The sequence below is a fragment of the Aspergillus undulatus genome, assembly GCF_047715775.1.
Source record: "Aspergillus undulatus strain CBS 261.88 unplaced genomic scaffold BDV17scaffold_20, whole genome shotgun sequence".
NCBI lineage: Eukaryota > Fungi > Ascomycota > Eurotiomycetes > Eurotiales > Aspergillaceae > Aspergillus > Aspergillus undulatus.
In genome coordinates this window covers 109,631-125,174 of record NW_027396624.1, presented here as the reverse complement: position 1 = coordinate 125,174, position 15,544 = coordinate 109,631, and the positions used below count along the sequence as shown (strand labels likewise).

The 15,544-nt window shown below is 53.5% G+C and overlaps 6 protein-coding genes across 6 annotated transcripts; 4 read left to right on the top strand and 2 right to left on the bottom strand.

Annotated features, from left to right (window-relative positions):
• The first annotated feature begins 195 nt into the window (after nt 1-195).
• On the top strand, nt 196-2,599 carry BDV17DRAFT_261699 (NADP(+)-dependent, decarboxylating phosphogluconate dehydrogenase). The gene is made up of 4 exons (XM_073757674.1): nt 196-917; nt 992-1,443; nt 1,499-1,927; nt 1,983-2,599. The coding sequence occupies exons 1-4, from the start codon at nt 713-715 to the stop codon at nt 2,421-2,423; spliced, it is 1,527 nt and encodes a 508-aa protein (XP_073616208.1). The 5' UTR covers nt 196-712; the 3' UTR covers nt 2,424-2,599.
• A 109-nt stretch (nt 2,600-2,708) lies between these two features.
• Nucleotides 2,709-4,723, top strand: BDV17DRAFT_261695 (anticodon-binding domain-containing protein). Its single transcript, XM_073757673.1, has 3 exons — nt 2,709-3,249; nt 3,385-3,877; nt 3,935-4,723. Exons 1-3 carry the CDS (start codon nt 3,194-3,196, stop codon nt 4,058-4,060), a joined length of 675 nt encoding a protein of 224 aa, XP_073616207.1. The 5' UTR covers nt 2,709-3,193; the 3' UTR covers nt 4,061-4,723.
• Nucleotides 4,724-5,141: 418 nt separating this feature from the next.
• Nucleotides 5,142-7,354, bottom strand: BDV17DRAFT_261693 (uncharacterized protein). Its single transcript, XM_073757672.1, has 2 exons — nt 6,425-7,354; nt 5,142-6,366 (listed from the first exon to the last, which is right to left on the bottom strand). Exons 1-2 carry the CDS (start codon nt 7,021-7,023, stop codon nt 5,310-5,312), a joined length of 1,656 nt encoding a protein of 551 aa, XP_073616206.1. The 5' UTR covers nt 7,024-7,354; the 3' UTR covers nt 5,142-5,309.
• Nucleotides 7,355-7,489: 135 nt separating this feature from the next.
• On the bottom strand, nt 7,490-9,147 carry gmdA (putative general amidase GmdA; the record flags this gene model as incomplete). The annotated part of the gene is made up of 5 exons (XM_073761964.1): nt 7,490-7,602; nt 7,650-8,061; nt 8,116-8,163; nt 8,213-9,046; nt 9,094-9,147. 5 exons carry the CDS (start codon nt 9,145-9,147, stop codon nt 7,490-7,492), a joined length of 1,461 nt encoding a protein of 486 aa, XP_073616205.1.
• A 479-nt stretch (nt 9,148-9,626) lies between these two features.
• alkB (oxidoreductase, 2OG-Fe(II) oxygenase family) lies at nt 9,627-10,952 on the top strand. The gene is made up of 2 exons (XM_073765069.1): nt 9,627-9,990; nt 10,039-10,952. Exons 1-2 carry the CDS (start codon nt 9,705-9,707, stop codon nt 10,839-10,841), a joined length of 1,089 nt encoding a protein of 362 aa, XP_073616204.1. The 5' UTR covers nt 9,627-9,704; the 3' UTR covers nt 10,842-10,952.
• Nucleotides 10,953-11,596: 644 nt separating this feature from the next.
• BDV17DRAFT_261688 (Deuterolysin metalloprotease family-domain-containing protein) lies at nt 11,597-13,961 on the top strand. The gene is made up of 3 exons (XM_073757671.1): nt 11,597-12,136; nt 12,185-12,973; nt 13,029-13,961. The coding sequence occupies exons 1-3, from the start codon at nt 11,881-11,883 to the stop codon at nt 13,724-13,726; spliced, it is 1,743 nt and encodes a 580-aa protein (XP_073616203.1). The 5' UTR covers nt 11,597-11,880; the 3' UTR covers nt 13,727-13,961.
• Nucleotides 13,962-15,544: the final 1,583 nt, after the last annotated feature.

The window sequence follows — 15,544 nt, the reverse complement described above, 5'->3', positions numbered from 1 at the left end:
CTTGCATGGCTTTGCCTGCCAGCCATGGCCATTGCAGCACGAATGTAGACCTGGGATAGCAGTATTGGAATGGAATTGTGCTGAACGGGCGTAGTCTCCCAAGACATCAGTAGAACCGGAGATAAAATGGCTCAACGAAGAGGTCGACTGCCTCAGAAGCCGGACTACACTGCTCCTCATTACAGCCCCGCCCCGATTCGTCCCACCATGACGGAAGAGTTGCTCCGTCAGCATCGACAAGCCTGACTGAGCATTATCCATTATCATCGTCGGCCTTCGCTCCTCTTCCTTTCTTTTTCCTCCTTCACATCCCATCTATCTACTCTTCATTCCTCCACACGCAGCGCTTCTGCAGTGCCTCTATACTTCTCTTCCTCTGCAGTTTCACTCACATCTAAACCTCTCTATAACCCCCATCATTCATCATGAGCAGCGCCGTGTAAGTTCCTACCTCGTTCCGTCTATCTCTCCTAGCCAAGACATCGTTTGTCCGCGAACTTCCGCGGGATGCTGCCTCGAGAAGCTGTTTATCAAGAAAATTGCGATTCAGCAGTGAATCGCAGACTACAGTTTCTTGAATTGAGTTCGCGGAAATGTTCTTGACACGTTGGGAGCTGTGACGCACCACGTACCCCGCGGCAGCGCGGGGTCCTCATGCACCAACTCTCCCCTCTCCACTCTGAGTCTCCTTTCAATTTCGCTATTGACACGAATGATAACTGACTCCAGCGCCCGTTTGGCTGGCATTTGTGCTGGCCTATCGGCGCCAATTACTCCTAGTGCTGATTTCGGTCTCATCGGTCTGGCCGTCATGGGCCAGAACCTGATTCTCAACGCTGCTGATCACGGTTTCACTGTCTGCGCTTACAACCGTACGACCTCCAAGGTCGACCGTTTCCTCGACAATGAGGCCAAGGGTGAGTTCCAGCACTTCCGGGGGTTCCGGGGGTCTCCTGGCGAGGACGCCATTCGCTAATTGGCCGACTATCAGGCAAGTCTATCGTCGGTGCTCACTCCGTCGAGGAGTTCTGCGCCAAGCTGAAGCGCCCTCGCCGTATCATGCTCCTCGTCATGGCCGGAAAGCCTGTCGACCAGTTCATTGAGTCTCTTCTGCCCCACCTCGAGGAGGGTGATATCATCATTGACGGCGGTAACTCCCACTACCCCGACTCCAACCGCCGCACCCAGTACCTAAAGGAGAAGGGCATCCGCTTCGTCGGCAGCGGTGTCTCCGGTGGTGAGGAGGGTGCCCGTTACGGTCCCTCTCTCATGCCCGGTGGTAACTCGGAGGCCTGGCCCCACATCAAGGATATCTTCCAGAGCATCGCCGCCAAGAGCGACGGAGAGCCCTGCTGCGATTGGGTCGGTGATGAGGGTGCTGGTCACTACGTCAAGATGGTCCACAACGGTATTGAGTACGGTGACATGCAGCTCATCTGTGAGGTAAGAACTGGAATCAGCATAAACTTGTATATGCCAGATCACTAACCATTATCAGGCTTACGACATCCTCAAGCGTGGTCTTGGTCTCTCCTCCAAGGAGATTGCCGATGTTTTCGCCAAGTGGAACAAGGGTGTTCTTGACTCTTTCCTCATTGAAATCACCCGTGATATTCTCTACTACAACGACGAGGACGGTGTCCCCATGGTCGAGAAGATCCTCGACAAGGCTGGTCAGAAGGGTACCGGCAAGTGGACTGCCATCAACGCTCTCGACCTCGGCATGCCCGTCACCCTGATCGGCGAGGCTGTCTTCTCCCGCTGCCTGTCTGCCCTCAAGGACGAGCGTCTCCGCGCCGCCGATGTCCTCAGCGGACCTACTCCTGAGTTCAGCGGTAACAAGGAGGAGTTCATCGATGACCTCGAGCAGGCTCTGTACGCCTCTAAGATCATCTCTTACGCCCAGGGCTTCATGCTCATCCAGAACGTAAGTTCCCCTACATAGGTCCTAGTCCGGCGCCAGTTGCTAACATTTTGGACAGGCTGCCAAGGAGTACAACTGGGAATTGAACAAGCCCGCCATCGCCCTCATGTGGCGTGGTGGTTGTATCATCCGCTCCGTCTTCCTCAAGGACATCACGGAAGCCTACCGCAAGAACCCCGACCTCGAGAACCTCCTCTTCAACGACTTCTTCAACAAGGCCATCCACAACGCCCAGAAGGGCTGGAGAAACGTTGTCAGCAAGGGTGCTCTCTGGGGTATCCCCACTCCCGCCTTCAGCACCGCTCTCTCCTTCTACGACGGATACCGCGCCCGCGTCCTCCCCGCCAACCTGCTGCAGGCCCAGCGTGACTACTTCGGTGCCCACACCTTCCGCATCGCCCCTGAGCACGCCAACGAGAAGCACCCCGAGGGCAAGGACATCCACGTCAACTGGACCGGCCGCGGTGGTGACGTGTCTGCCTCGACCTACGTTGTTTAATTTGGGACTTTGATACATTGCGCTGGACGTGAAGCTTTTCTGGACCAAACTCATTCCATAGGACCAGACAAAATGGGAGTTTTGAGCTCTCTAAGACATAGAATGAAATGATAATGCCTGATGTTCAAAAAGATGTGATGTCTATGTATTTAGGTCATTGGAGATATTTGTTCCTACTCCCAAGTAAACAACCGTAGTGAAAGTGATTTTCCACCCCGTGGCGCGCTAACCCAGATCGGGCCAGCCAGCAGGCATGTCCACCTCGCAACAACTCCTCGTCCTTGCGGTCACTCGCGCTCGTTGCGACTCCTGCACTGAGCAAGTCTAACGATTTTGCTTTAAATGCCAGCAGTTTAAGAGACACTCTTACACTGTCCGGTTGTATATTCGTGATTCTTGTTGCTGTTTCTTTGCATTCCCGTCGCTCCTTTTCCGACTGAGCTCCGACCGCCGACGTCCCACCTGGGCCTGCCTCATCGACATCTCTGGCTCTGACGCACTTCAGGACTTGGTCTTACTTGGTGTTGGTTTTGTCACTCGGTACATGATAATCCTGGTCGATTATTGAGCGTCGCCGCTGTTATTCTTTGTTTCGAGATCCACTCGACGTGGCTTTGTCTGTTGCCTGACTGTGCGACGACTTGTCCTGTTTCAGTACTTGCTGGAACAATCAGTTTCTTGTCGGTGCTGCGGCCAATATTTCGCAGCTAGAAGCCAGAGTGGTCGAGTGAAACCATCTTTCGAGTCAAGCAGGTATTACGAGTCCGGGAATGGCGGGCGCAATGGTGCCTCTGGAGGCGGCTCTGAGCGGTGCAATCGGTGCCCGGTAAGCATTCATCGAACTGTCCCTGCATCATGCAAGTATTCGAAGTCTATCTGCCGCTACTGCTCCAATGAACTCCAAGCTACCGAAAGCTATGACCAAGACGCTCATGCTGACTCCCCATGCCTACCTCCATAGTGTTCGCCTGACGACGAACCCCGCTTCCTCCACGATCGAGGGCACCCTTTTCACTGCCTGCCCCATAACGAACCTCGTCGCTATCAATACCGCCGACGGCAAACAGGCGCAAGCAGGAAACTATCACATCATCCCCATCTCACGGATACAGTCCTTCCAGATCGTCTCTCTCGCCCCGTCCTCACAGACCGCCGAGTCAACCTCATTCTCCGATGCCGTCCCCACATTGCATGCTTTGGACATTAAAGCCCTCAGAGCCCGGGAGGCGAATGCAGTCGCGAAGATGCAGGAGGGCGAGGCACGCCGCGGCAAGGGAGTCACGCGAGAAGCGCAGGATTTGTTCGACGCATTCAGCCGCACGATGCCCACGCGGTGGGATGGGTCGACCATTGTCGTGACCGATAACGTTGCGATTGCGGCTCCTTACCGCGTGGAGGACTGCCGGCCACTGACGCAAGGTGACACAGCTGCCCTTGCTCGGGTACGCAAGGTGGTACGTCATTACTCGCTGATAGAGAAAGCTATGTCCCCGTTACTAACCCTTGCAAAGCTTGAAATGGAGCGCAAGAAGATCGAACTACGAAATGCTAGTGCCGCCATCGGCTCGACTAACACATTTGCTCGAAACTCTGCGACTGCTGGACCCGGAGCCGCTGGGCTCAGAAAGGGAGGCTGAAATACCTACCCTAATTCTGCCATCACGCCTGGCTGGTTGGGTCTTTGGCGAATCGGGCGGCATGATCAGCAGGACTCGGAGAAACATAGCGCATCTTCGGATGCTGAACATTAAAACCAACAACACTACATGGTGACGCAGCGAAACGTTTTTCCTTGCAAACAACGAAATCACAATGAGCAATAGAGCGGAGCAGCGATATAGGACCTCCTAGACAAACGGGGAGCTTCTGGTACGGATGATAGCCGGGGATGAGATAGGATAGGATAGGATAGGACCAAGCGTCCCTGAACGATCAATCTATGTATTGGATGATGCATCTGGAGATGAGGTGTTCAGGTTCGTTTCGCTGAGCTTAGCCTGGAGTTGGGGCTGTCTTGTCATGTGTGCCCTCGATCTATCTATCAGTATCTCAATCAACCCTACCTACCTACCTACCTACCTACTTACATAACAATCCACGTCAATCACCACCAAAGACCCCGTCTTACCCTCCATCCTTCTCATCAACTGCCTGGCCTGGCCTGATCTAATTTGCGCCGCCGTGACCTTGTAGAATAGAATCAACCGCCTAGCCGCACTGACTTGCGTCGCGTATCGTATGCTTATTCGAGAGTGCTGGAGCTCTGTCTCTTCCCTCCAACCCAATTCCGCAAGCGAAGCAGCCCTGATACCTACCTTATCTCCTCCATACCACTAAGCTACGATACGGAGTTCTACCAGACCTGACTCACGTAGTTATCGGCGTCCCCGAGCAAGCGAGGTGCAACATATATAGATGTATACATGTATGTCCAACCGGGACAATACCCGCTATCATTACCGTCGCCTGCACTAAATATCAAGCTAAGCTACTTTTCACTAGATAGGGTAGTAAGTAACTTTAGAAAGAACTCTATCTGGTAGGTATCCTACCACTCTCCGACTAGAGGATATCCCTTGGATTAAGCCAGTGGGCAGGCTACCTAGTACCGACCTACTCACTCCCAGCTGCCTCGAGTACTATACTATCTGGACTAGACTAGACTAGACTGAAGCAAGCAGTCAATGGAATAAGATACGGTAATCAAAATTAAAAGTAGATAATTGTGAGCTAGAGCTGGTGAGTGCATGTAATATATACACGAACAGAAGTTGACCGAGCCAATGAGTATGGGTAGGAAGGCTGTATCGAATAAGGTAGAAGCGCTACAGTGTACATTGGACAAAAAAGTGGGGGAGTCAGAAAGGTAGTCAGATAGCTAGCAAATCAGCCGTTTGACGGCGACGTCGGAGGGGGATTTGGTATGTTCGAGGAGCCAAGTTGTGGTTGAGGAGGTTGTTGTTGCTGAGCTTGATTAGGATTCCAAGACGAGACGGGGCTGCCTTGCGCTGTTGATGTTGATGCTGTTGATTGCTCGGCTTGGGCATAGCGGCCGTTCATCAATCGTTGGCGTTTGGGCTGGGGCGCCGAGTTGGGGCTTTCGTGGGACATATATGGCGGGGATGGGTTCTGGCCTGGTGAGGGCCCGCCCGGGCTGAGGGTTGATGGCGGCAGCTGCATTCGCGGTTTGCCGTCTGCGCTGCTGGCGCCACCGACGCTGCCGGACTCGCCTGGTAGCGGGCTAGCGGCAATGCCACCGGCGCGGCCCATGGTGCGGTCGTGCATGACGACGCGCTTCCACTTTGCAACCACATTCTCGTAGTCCCAGCGGGCGGAGCCGGGGCTGATTTGGCTCTCCTTGGCGTCAAGTTCGCGGGCGACGTCGCGCGGCAACGGGAGGGTTTCGGGCGGGAAGAGTGCGAATTCGCGCGGCCACTGGCAGGTGCCGAGTTTCTCAACTTGGGACCTGAGCTGATTGGCCTCTTGCTGAACGCGGGCGAGTTGCTCATCGAGGGACTTGCGTTTATCGGATTCGCGCGCAAATGCGCGCATGATCTCGAGCTGCCATGATTCGCGCCTTGTCTCGTAGGGAAGGGTGGCCCAGTGGTTGAAGGCAAGCTCGAGGTGTCGGAGGCTCATATCCTCGTGCTGTTGCGCGTTTCTCTGGATCGATGCGGTATCCATGCCATGGGGTTTCCCGGTGTTGACCGACTCAGCAGAAAGCTGATCCGACTGCCATTGTTCGATTTTCGCGCGGAGGGCCTGCCGTACCATGACATGATGGTCTGGTCCCGGGGGTTCGATTGGGAACGACGAAGAAGAGGGGAAGGGGTTAGTTCCAAAGAGCGTAGGCGGCGGAGGCAGTAGCTGTAGGCAGAGGGAAGGGAAGGATTGAACTTGAATGTCAAACTCGAAGGGGGAGATTCGCGGGCGCGTCCTAGATCTATAGAAAGATTTAGCAGTGAAACAAAGGAAGGTAAGAAAGAAGCATAGAAACATACGTCGCGGCTTTGATGTTGTCCAAAACCTCGCGCAAGGCTAGCTCCAGTGCTCTCACAGTATCCGGGTTGCTGCCAGTAGAGCTTCGAACCCCGAGATCCGTTGCCGCTAAAGATCCAACTCGGGATTGAGAGGCTGCAAGGCGAGACGCGGGAGGTTCCTGCGCCTGACTCGGGTTAGGGATATCGTTGATCACACCGGTCGCATGCCACGTTGGCGTGTTAAACATCATCCTAATCGGCCCTTTAACCCCGGACTCCCCCGCCTGGAGCGAATCCATCGACCCTTTCGCCATGCCGCGCTCAGGGGTGTCCCGTTTGCCACTCGAAGTTCGGGCCTGTCGCCGGGTGATCCCACTGCGAATGCGCCGAATCTCCTCGACATCGTGAACACCGTCGGGCTTCTTTTTGAAGAGGAATTGATCGAGGTGGCGGCCGAGGGACGAGGAGGTAAAAGCTTGATTGCAGTATTGGCATTTTCGGTCTTTCAGAGCTTGGTTCTGGGCCTGGTTCTTCGAGGAATTCGCGTTGGGGTTGTTTTCCTCCCCCGGACCAGAGTCCTCAGGAGTGTCGGCTGGGCGAGTGGACGCGCCGTCTTCCATGGTAGCACAAGGACGCGACGGTTGTCTCGGTCACAAAGGGCGCGTTCGCGGTGAGACTTTGCAAGGAGACGCGTGGACGTGAAACAGCAGAAGCAGCGTTAGGTCAATTCTGCAGCTTGATGACAATGCATGGAGGGCGCTGGTGGTGAGACTTGCGGACCGGACCAGGGTGCCCAATCGGATGGCGGCGAGGTAGAGCTTGAAAAATGAAACAATGGAGGGAAATAATGAAAACTGAAGGGGAGAGTTGAAAGAGAGACAAAGAGGGGAGCTGAGGAGGGAGAGAAGGGAGAATGCGAGAGGAAGAGGAGGAAGAGGAAGAGGAAGTTTGGAGTTTGGCAACACGAGAAGCTCGAGAGATCATCGCCGCCAAGCTTTCGCTACAACTCTCTGTTACCTTCACAACAACACAGTCATATGTCCATTTACTTAAATATCATTTACACTCTAGGTTATATCACGTCTACTACGCCAATGCTGCTCCAACGTACTCCGCCAACACAAGCATCTTCTCTTCCTGCAGTCGCCGCCCAAACAGCTGCACTCCAGCCGGCGCACCATTGTACACGTCCGCATTATCTACCGACTGTTAGTCCTTCAATCTAGAAGGGGCTCGATGCACTTACAGTCTCTGTATGACTTCTCATCCAGCTCCGTCAGGAACTCCCGAGGCTCTGCCACATCGACACTCTTGTCCGCATGCGTGACCGGAACGACAACACTCGTATAGTCCAGCACGTTTAGAACCGAAGTGTACCCAACGTGATGGTATTGAGTCGGTATCACAGCGGCATGAGGGGCCGCTGGACTGATCACGGCATCTACTGGCCTCCCTGTACCTGTGATCTGCGACGTGGAGTTCCAATAATCCATATACGCTTTCTGGTAGTCGCGCTTTGCGACGTTGACTTGGGCAATTTCTAGTGCTGTCTTTTGAGGCAGCCTGCTTTCCACTATGACCTGGGGTGCGGGCTTCTCTCCAGATAAGTCGAAGTGATGTTGCACGTCTGCGCCGCCGTCAAAATTGTACGCAGCGGACTGAATTGTCAGCAACATCGCTTAACATCGGGTGATCAGGTAGGGAGGACATACGGCTAATTCATAAGCGGTTTTGTGGGATGGAGGAGTCCATTCAATGACCTGATATATCCGTCAGCTCTACGCCGATCAAGGCGCGCTACCTGCTTACCCTGTGTCCGAGTTGCTTCAACGTCTTCTCCGCAATATCGAGCGCCCTCGCAATTGGTGGATGCGGAATGACAACACCGTCATGCTTCAGAATCGCAAATGCAAGCTTTGACGGATCCTTCGCAGACTGTTTCACCAAGGCGCGGGTCTCCTGCTCGACCTCACTTCTCCAAGGCAACTCGACCACGAGCGGGTCATGAAGCCACGGCTGCTGCCCAAGCACCGCCTTGAAAAGAAACTGCAGCGAGCGTGCCGTGCCAGCAAGCGGCCCAATAACCGAGAGAATGGTACTCTGTCCATCCATCGAGTTTGCAGCGCCTTCATACGGTATGCGCCCCGATGAAGGTCGGATCCCATACAACCCATTGAACACAGCGGGTATACGCACACTGCCGCCAATGTCGGTACCGAATCCACCTGGTGATCCCTTCAGCGCGATAAGTGCACCTTCGCCACCAGAGCTGCCTCCGCATGAAAGAAGCCTGTTCTTGGGATTTGTTGTATATGTGATGATATTGTTGACGGTCTCTCCACACATCAGTGTCGCGGGGACACTGGTCTTGCAGTATAAGACTGCCCCGAGAGCGCGCAGTTCGCGGACAAGCTCGCTTTCAAACACTCGATGTCTGGGATCGCTTTCCAGGCCGCGGAACCTGCCAATCCAGCCAACGTAGCCCATCGTAGTGTCCACGCCTTTTACGTGGAATTGGTCCTTGAGGCTCACTGGCAGACCGTGCAGAGGCCCAAGAGGCTTCTTGTGCTCGGCAAAGTAGGCATCGAGCCGCTTGGCATCTTCGATTGCAGCTTCGAAGAACACCTCATGTAAACAACTGACCTACGACTAATTAGCCGCCAACATAGAAAGAGTCCGCAACCAGTTACAGGGTCAAACGCATACAAATTGGTGAGCGAGAGCAGCCCGGTGACAAAACGCATCGGTCACTTCAACGGCCGTCCATTCCCCAGTAGTCGTCTTCTCTGCGATAGCGTATGCATCCAGAAAGTTTGGTAAAGAGTGGATTCAACATGCCCTCACGCCTTCCAATCCATGTTCCGCCATGCTCTGCTGTGCCCTCTTGAGCTTGTCCTCCTCTGGGCGACTCGTTGACTGCTACGCAACCCTGCAGTTCGGTCCGCATCCTAACCTTTAAAAGCGCTTACAGCGCTGCAGTACCTTATATTCCCCTGCTCAATCGCTGCAACCTTAATGGTACTTTGCAGACGCAGCAACCCGCATAGCGCTCTGTATCCATGCTAGCAATTTGATTGGTCGAATCATATGCATCACGTGAACATGATATTCAGAAAGCGGTCAGATGAGCGGCACGTAATACTGCCAGACATAAATATTTAGTGCCGCAAAAGTGTCGAACCACCCCGCCAAATTTGTATATCTAAGCTGAGGAAGTCAATTACTCGATTGTTGCTGGAATCATGCGATAGCCCGTCTGCTGGATACTGGGCCAATTAAAGCTACTGGAAGCCTAACCGCAATGGCTCGTATAACCGGCCTGAATGCCCACGAGGCGCCACCTGATGCGGTGCGCCTGCGCTACAAACAGTACACGAAGATGTCTCAGGCCGAAGTTGACGCTGACACAAGCATTGTTGACTTACAATTGTTGGATCCAGATAACCTGCCTAGCAGTATAACGCTGAAACGAACGATAGCTACGGAGGACTTCCAGCCAGCTTTCAACAGATTCGCCGGTGCGTCTGGGTGGACCGAGGAAGCGCCTCAGCGCAGCATTCCTGTATATACTCACAAAGCCGTGACTGGTTAGTATTGTCTTCTCCGCTTATTCCAAAATTATTGACAAAATCTAGGTCTTCTTATGGCCCCGTCGCTGTTTCCACCCGCGGTTCAGTTGGAGCTGCTTACCCGTTTGTTTCATCGAGATCTCTCGAACAGTGCACACAAGACGAATCTCCATCTCCACTACAATGTCACGTATCCGGTGGAAACGGATGGCGTGCTTGACTACCGTGATACAACAGGCTCTAAAGGTGAGCCATCGAGCCAAAGAGCGATATCTTTCTTCGAGGACAACCAAACACGGATACTGTCCCCCATAGACCCGGACGTGCACAAACCGCTCACAGTGCAAAATGTGCTGAACAAAAAGCTGCGCTGGGTTACTCTAGGCGGTCAATACGATTGGACCGCCAAGGTCTATCCAGATGAGCGCCCGCCCGCGTTCCCCGAGGACATTGCAGAGCTCCTACGAGCAACTTTTCCCGAAACGGAGCCGGAAGCCGCCATAGTGAATCTATACTCCCCGGGAAATCACCTAAGCCCCCACCGCGATGTGAGCGAGGAATGCGATGCCGGGCTTATCAGTGTTAGCTTCGGCTGCGATGGCCTGTTCCTTATTAGCCATGATGATGGCTCAGGATGCGAGGTCATCCGTCTTCGATCCGGAGATGCCGTCTATATGGATGGCACCTCTCGGTTTGCTTGGCATGCGGTGCCCAAGATCTTGTCTGAAACATGTCCTCCGTGGTTGGCAAACTGGCCTTGCGTTGCCGGCAATGTGGAGAGTGAGTCCCGCTTCGAAGGTTGGAAGGGGTGGATGTCCGGTAAGAGAGTGAACCTGAACGTCCGACAAATGGTGGCCGACCAGACCTGAACAACATGGACTTTGCGAATCTTCCGCGGCTTGTTGCGCAATCGGAGTGGACCACCTTCTGCATTGCTGGGACCGTAAACTGGTACTCAGAGTCTCAGGGCGATCTTCTCGCTTATGTATCTATCGGTCCTCCGTAGGGCCAAGTTTCATCCGCTCACACAACTTCTCTATATTGATGTTTGGTTCGTCATTCAGACTGTTTCAGTATTCGGCAGGACCTGATGACTGCCATTATTCAAATGCGAGAGCTTTCCGTAACAGCGAACAGTGCAGCACCTGCAGCAACAACGATGCAACCAGGCAGCGATTCTAGAGTCACAATTAGTGTTGCCGAGCACAGAGTTGGAAGTATATTAGGCGCTCGAATTACAGGACGCTTTCGAGGGGCGCCAGCGCGCGGGGTTTCTTCATGATTCGTGCTTTCAACCGTGCTTCAAACGAATCAGAACCAGTCCCCTGGTACTTTATGCCAGTGCAGAATGGATTTGAGGGATGAAGCGTCTGGGCTTTGTTTAACCTGTTACAGGCGGCAGGCCACACGCCAAGATCTGTTTCAGGACTCCATAATTCCGGCGCGACCCTGTCATATCGGGGATCGTCAGCCTTGGTCTTCCGCCCGAATGTGGGATCTCACCGTTTGACGATCTGAATTATGCGCCAGTGGGGTTGGTGGATTTTGTCATGTTTCACGCCGAAGATCGTAACAACGTCGCCTAGCCAGTGGTCCCGCCCAGGCCCTGAGATCCCCAGAGCGCGGCGGCACCGCCAATTGGACCCTTGTTTCAATGGACAAAGCCCAGATCTATTCTATCTGAATAAATGGCTATTGCCAAGGTTGGAAATTGTTTGACCCTGTCCGACACAATACGGATGAAACACTTTACCTTCCATGCGTCTGAAACAATAATAACCCCCCATACCCGGGGTCATGCGGCTTACACCGCAGTATATAAACTGATCAGCGGCCACAATGTGTGCTAGATTCGCCAGACGCTCATTCAGTCACTCCTTAGACCGTCCCGTCCACTTTCCTTAAAAAATGGCGTTTGTTCTTTTCTTTCATCTGCTGGCAGTTTTGACCTTTGTTTCTGGTAAACCAGTTTTCCTTCCCAGGCAGGACCTGGGCGCAACGCAGGACGTTGCCTCACCCTCTTTTGACGTGACGATAGAGTCACTTGGAAACACATCGATAAAAGCGCATGTCACCAACCGAGGCCCGGAGGAGTATCGGCTCGTCCAGCGAGGCGATATTCTTGACCATGTTCCGACCAAGAAAGTCCATGTCACTGGCGGCGGTTAGTAGCTGTTTTATAACTACTCAATGAAGATGCTGACTGGATCAGAAACCGAACCCGAATTCACCGGAGTCCGAGTCGAATACGTCCTTTCCCACCTAACCGCCGAAGGCTTCGTCCAAATAGCACCAAACCAGACCGTCGCGTCGATCTTCGACGTCGCCGAAATCTACGCCCTCGACCCAGGTCAGGAATACACAGCCGTCGCGAAAGGAGCCCTCGAATACACTACGCTTGATAACGAGAAGAAGTTCCTCACCTATCCCTACACATCCAACGAAATCTCATTCACCGCACCAACCGACGTAAAGAACCGCCTCGAAGACCGCTCTACGCTGCAATGCTCAGACGAGTACAACGCAATTGTCCAAGAGGCCATCTCCCGCGCAGCCAAAATGGCCACTGCCGGTGCCGAAGACGCGCGCTCCGGAAAGGCCAGCGCGCTCTTCCAGAAGTTCTTCAAATCCACGTCCCAGGAGGACCTCGACACTGTCGCCGGCCGCCTCGAAGCTATTGCCAAGGAGGCTACGACGACCGGACAACTGACTTACTACTGCGAGCCCACGTCGGAGGACTACTGCTCTGCCAATGTTGCCGCTATGATGTATCCCTCTCTCAACAAGGTTGTCAACTGCCCCGGGTACTACTCCAGCACCAAGACCTCGAATTATTGCGGTTACTTGGACCAGGCGGGTATCACGCTCCATGAGTACGCGCACGCGACTGCGCTTTACGCCCCTGGAACTGAGGATATCGCCTATGGCTGGGACTCTGTTTTGTCTCTTGACACCTCGGACTCGTTGAACAACGCCGACAACTTCGCTTACTATGCTTCCTGTATGTCTACTCCCTTCATCAACACATGTGCACCAAGATTAACTAAATACTCTAGCCGTCTACCTCCAATGCGCCGCCGACGACTCCGTAACCATCGGCACAGAACTAAACATTGACCTCGGCCTCGGCATTGGCGGCGGCTCCGACTCTGATTCCGGCTCCGATTCCGGCAGCGACACCGCTACGCAAACTCCTACTCCCACCGCAACCCAGGAACCAGCCCCCACCGACACAGAATCAGGCGGAGACGGCGGCTGGATCTGGGGCGGAGGCAGCGGAGGCTGGGGAGGATGGGGCCAGGGCGGCGACAGTGGCAGCGGAGGCGATTGGGGCTCAGGTACAGGTACAAACACAAACACAGGCACAGAAGCAACCTGGTCCACCTCATCTCCCGACTCCGCAACCACCACAGTCTCAACTTCAACTGGCGGAACGAGCTGGAGCATGCAGGATTTCGTCAACTGGTTGATGGCCGCTTACGGAAACAATGACAATAACGGGTATGGACAGACGCAGACGCAGAGCCAGACGAATACAATCACAAATGCCGAGACGATGACGAAAGTGAAGAGCCCAGAACTGAATGCCGACTCGAACGCGAACATTAACTCCGAAACGAATACTATCTCCAACCCGGGTTCGAATGTCGTTACGGTCGTCGTTACTGAGACCGCCACGGCACCCGTTGCAGCGCAGACTGCGGCTCCTACTCAGGCTGCTAGTGCCCAGGCTGAGGAGGACTGTGAGGAGTAAGCACCCCGTAGGTGCTAGGCCTATATCGACTACCTAGTATGTAGGCCAGAGGCCGCAGGCAGATTGGTTGGAAGGCCAGGTGGGAACTTATGCTCTGCCACCACAACTGTCTTTTCATATCCAGATATCCAGATAGATCACAGCAGTGGACAACTCATAGGATACGAACCAAAGCAATGATTTAACGATTACTTTACAAAAATAGCACTTCCGAAATTGACATTTATCTGCTGGAGCTGGAGCCCAGGCCAAGTGCTATACCTACCATCTACCGATATCCAGAACTAGCCAGAGTAATCCCGTAGGTAGATATCGTAGTAGCACCTCTCCCCCTCCCCCCAGTTCAGGTCCGGTCCAGGTCCGCCGCCTCGGTCGGCAACCAGCATACCTATGTACTCTGTAGATGCCAGCCGCCGATGGAGCCCCTTGGATCAGATCTTAGAGCCTGCGTGCAGCGAATCGGCCACGGTCGACCCGGGGTATCCTCGATGCAGCTGGAAGTGATACTCTCCGTTGTCCTCAAGTCTACTAATGCCGGCCATCGGCAGGAAAACAGCCCTCCTTCCCACATTTGAAAACTCTATCAGAGCGCCTTATCGGTGGGAAGCCCATCATGACGTCGAAGTAGAAGAGAAGGTCTCATCGGTCACTGCCCCGCAGCCCATGCTCAGGCTTGTCAATTACACACACTCACACGAAGCACTTACAAGTGGGAAGGTGATGGCAATCGCGACCTACATGGAGTGGCGGTCCCTGCAATGCGTCTTTTGGTATCATTACTACTTTCCCGTGAGTACTTACCTCTCTAATATGCTCCATTTCCCTTCCGCCCCATATAGATATAGAATGTGCAGAATAATGTCTTTCTTTTCAGATCCAATTCGTTTCCGTGTTTCGGGAGGGCGCACGCATCTTGCAGGCTTATCACGATGGCGAAACACTCCACATCTCCAAGAGCAAGGTCTACGACTTCAGCACCGATGACAACGAAGAAAACTACAAGCTGTATGCACGCTGGCTCTTTGACGAGCCCTGTGGCGATACTACTACACCTCTTCCGATTAAAGGCAAAGAATTGGAGCCAGGCGTGGTCCAGAAGCTAGAGAAGAAGCTGAACACGCTCTACGAGGTAGAGTGATGCTGCCGGCCTCCTTTATCTTACCCCTCGAGGACTTTGTAGGACGATCGTTACGATACCATGACATTATTTATGTTGAGTCTTTTCGTGATAGGGAATACGTACTGGCGGTGCGGCGTTTTTGAACTCGGGCTCGGGAATTTCCTAGGTTCTTCATAACGGCTCTGGTGGACGGAATTTGTACAATATCTGGTGTTCCTGGTCTCAGTGTATCATTTTTTTTTTGGTGTACGGACAAGGCGTTCTTGGGTCTAGTCTAGGTGCTCATTCAAACCCTCCTCTTACCCTTGAAGGCTTCAATACCTCAAGATAGGTGAGCGTGATCAATTACTTGATGAGTTAGCATTCTCAACATCCCATTCCATCGTCTTGAGCTCTCACCGTTCCATTCCAGATCCAGTTTAGCTCTTGCCTTCTAATTTCCAATATCAGTTACTGCCGTCATTTCACGTATGCCCTCTTCAACCTTACATATCTAGCTAAATGAATAAGCACTTTCTACCCGCGGCCCTGAACCCAAACAAACAGCCAAGTACCAAGTACCTGGATCAGGTACGGAAGACAGCTCTAACATTTGTCCGGTCCACAAGCAAACAGGACCGACTGAAGTGACTACTCTTTCAGTCGCAGCGCGATCTGACTACCATAGCTCGAAGTTGGTTCGGTCCCCGCCGGGGGGG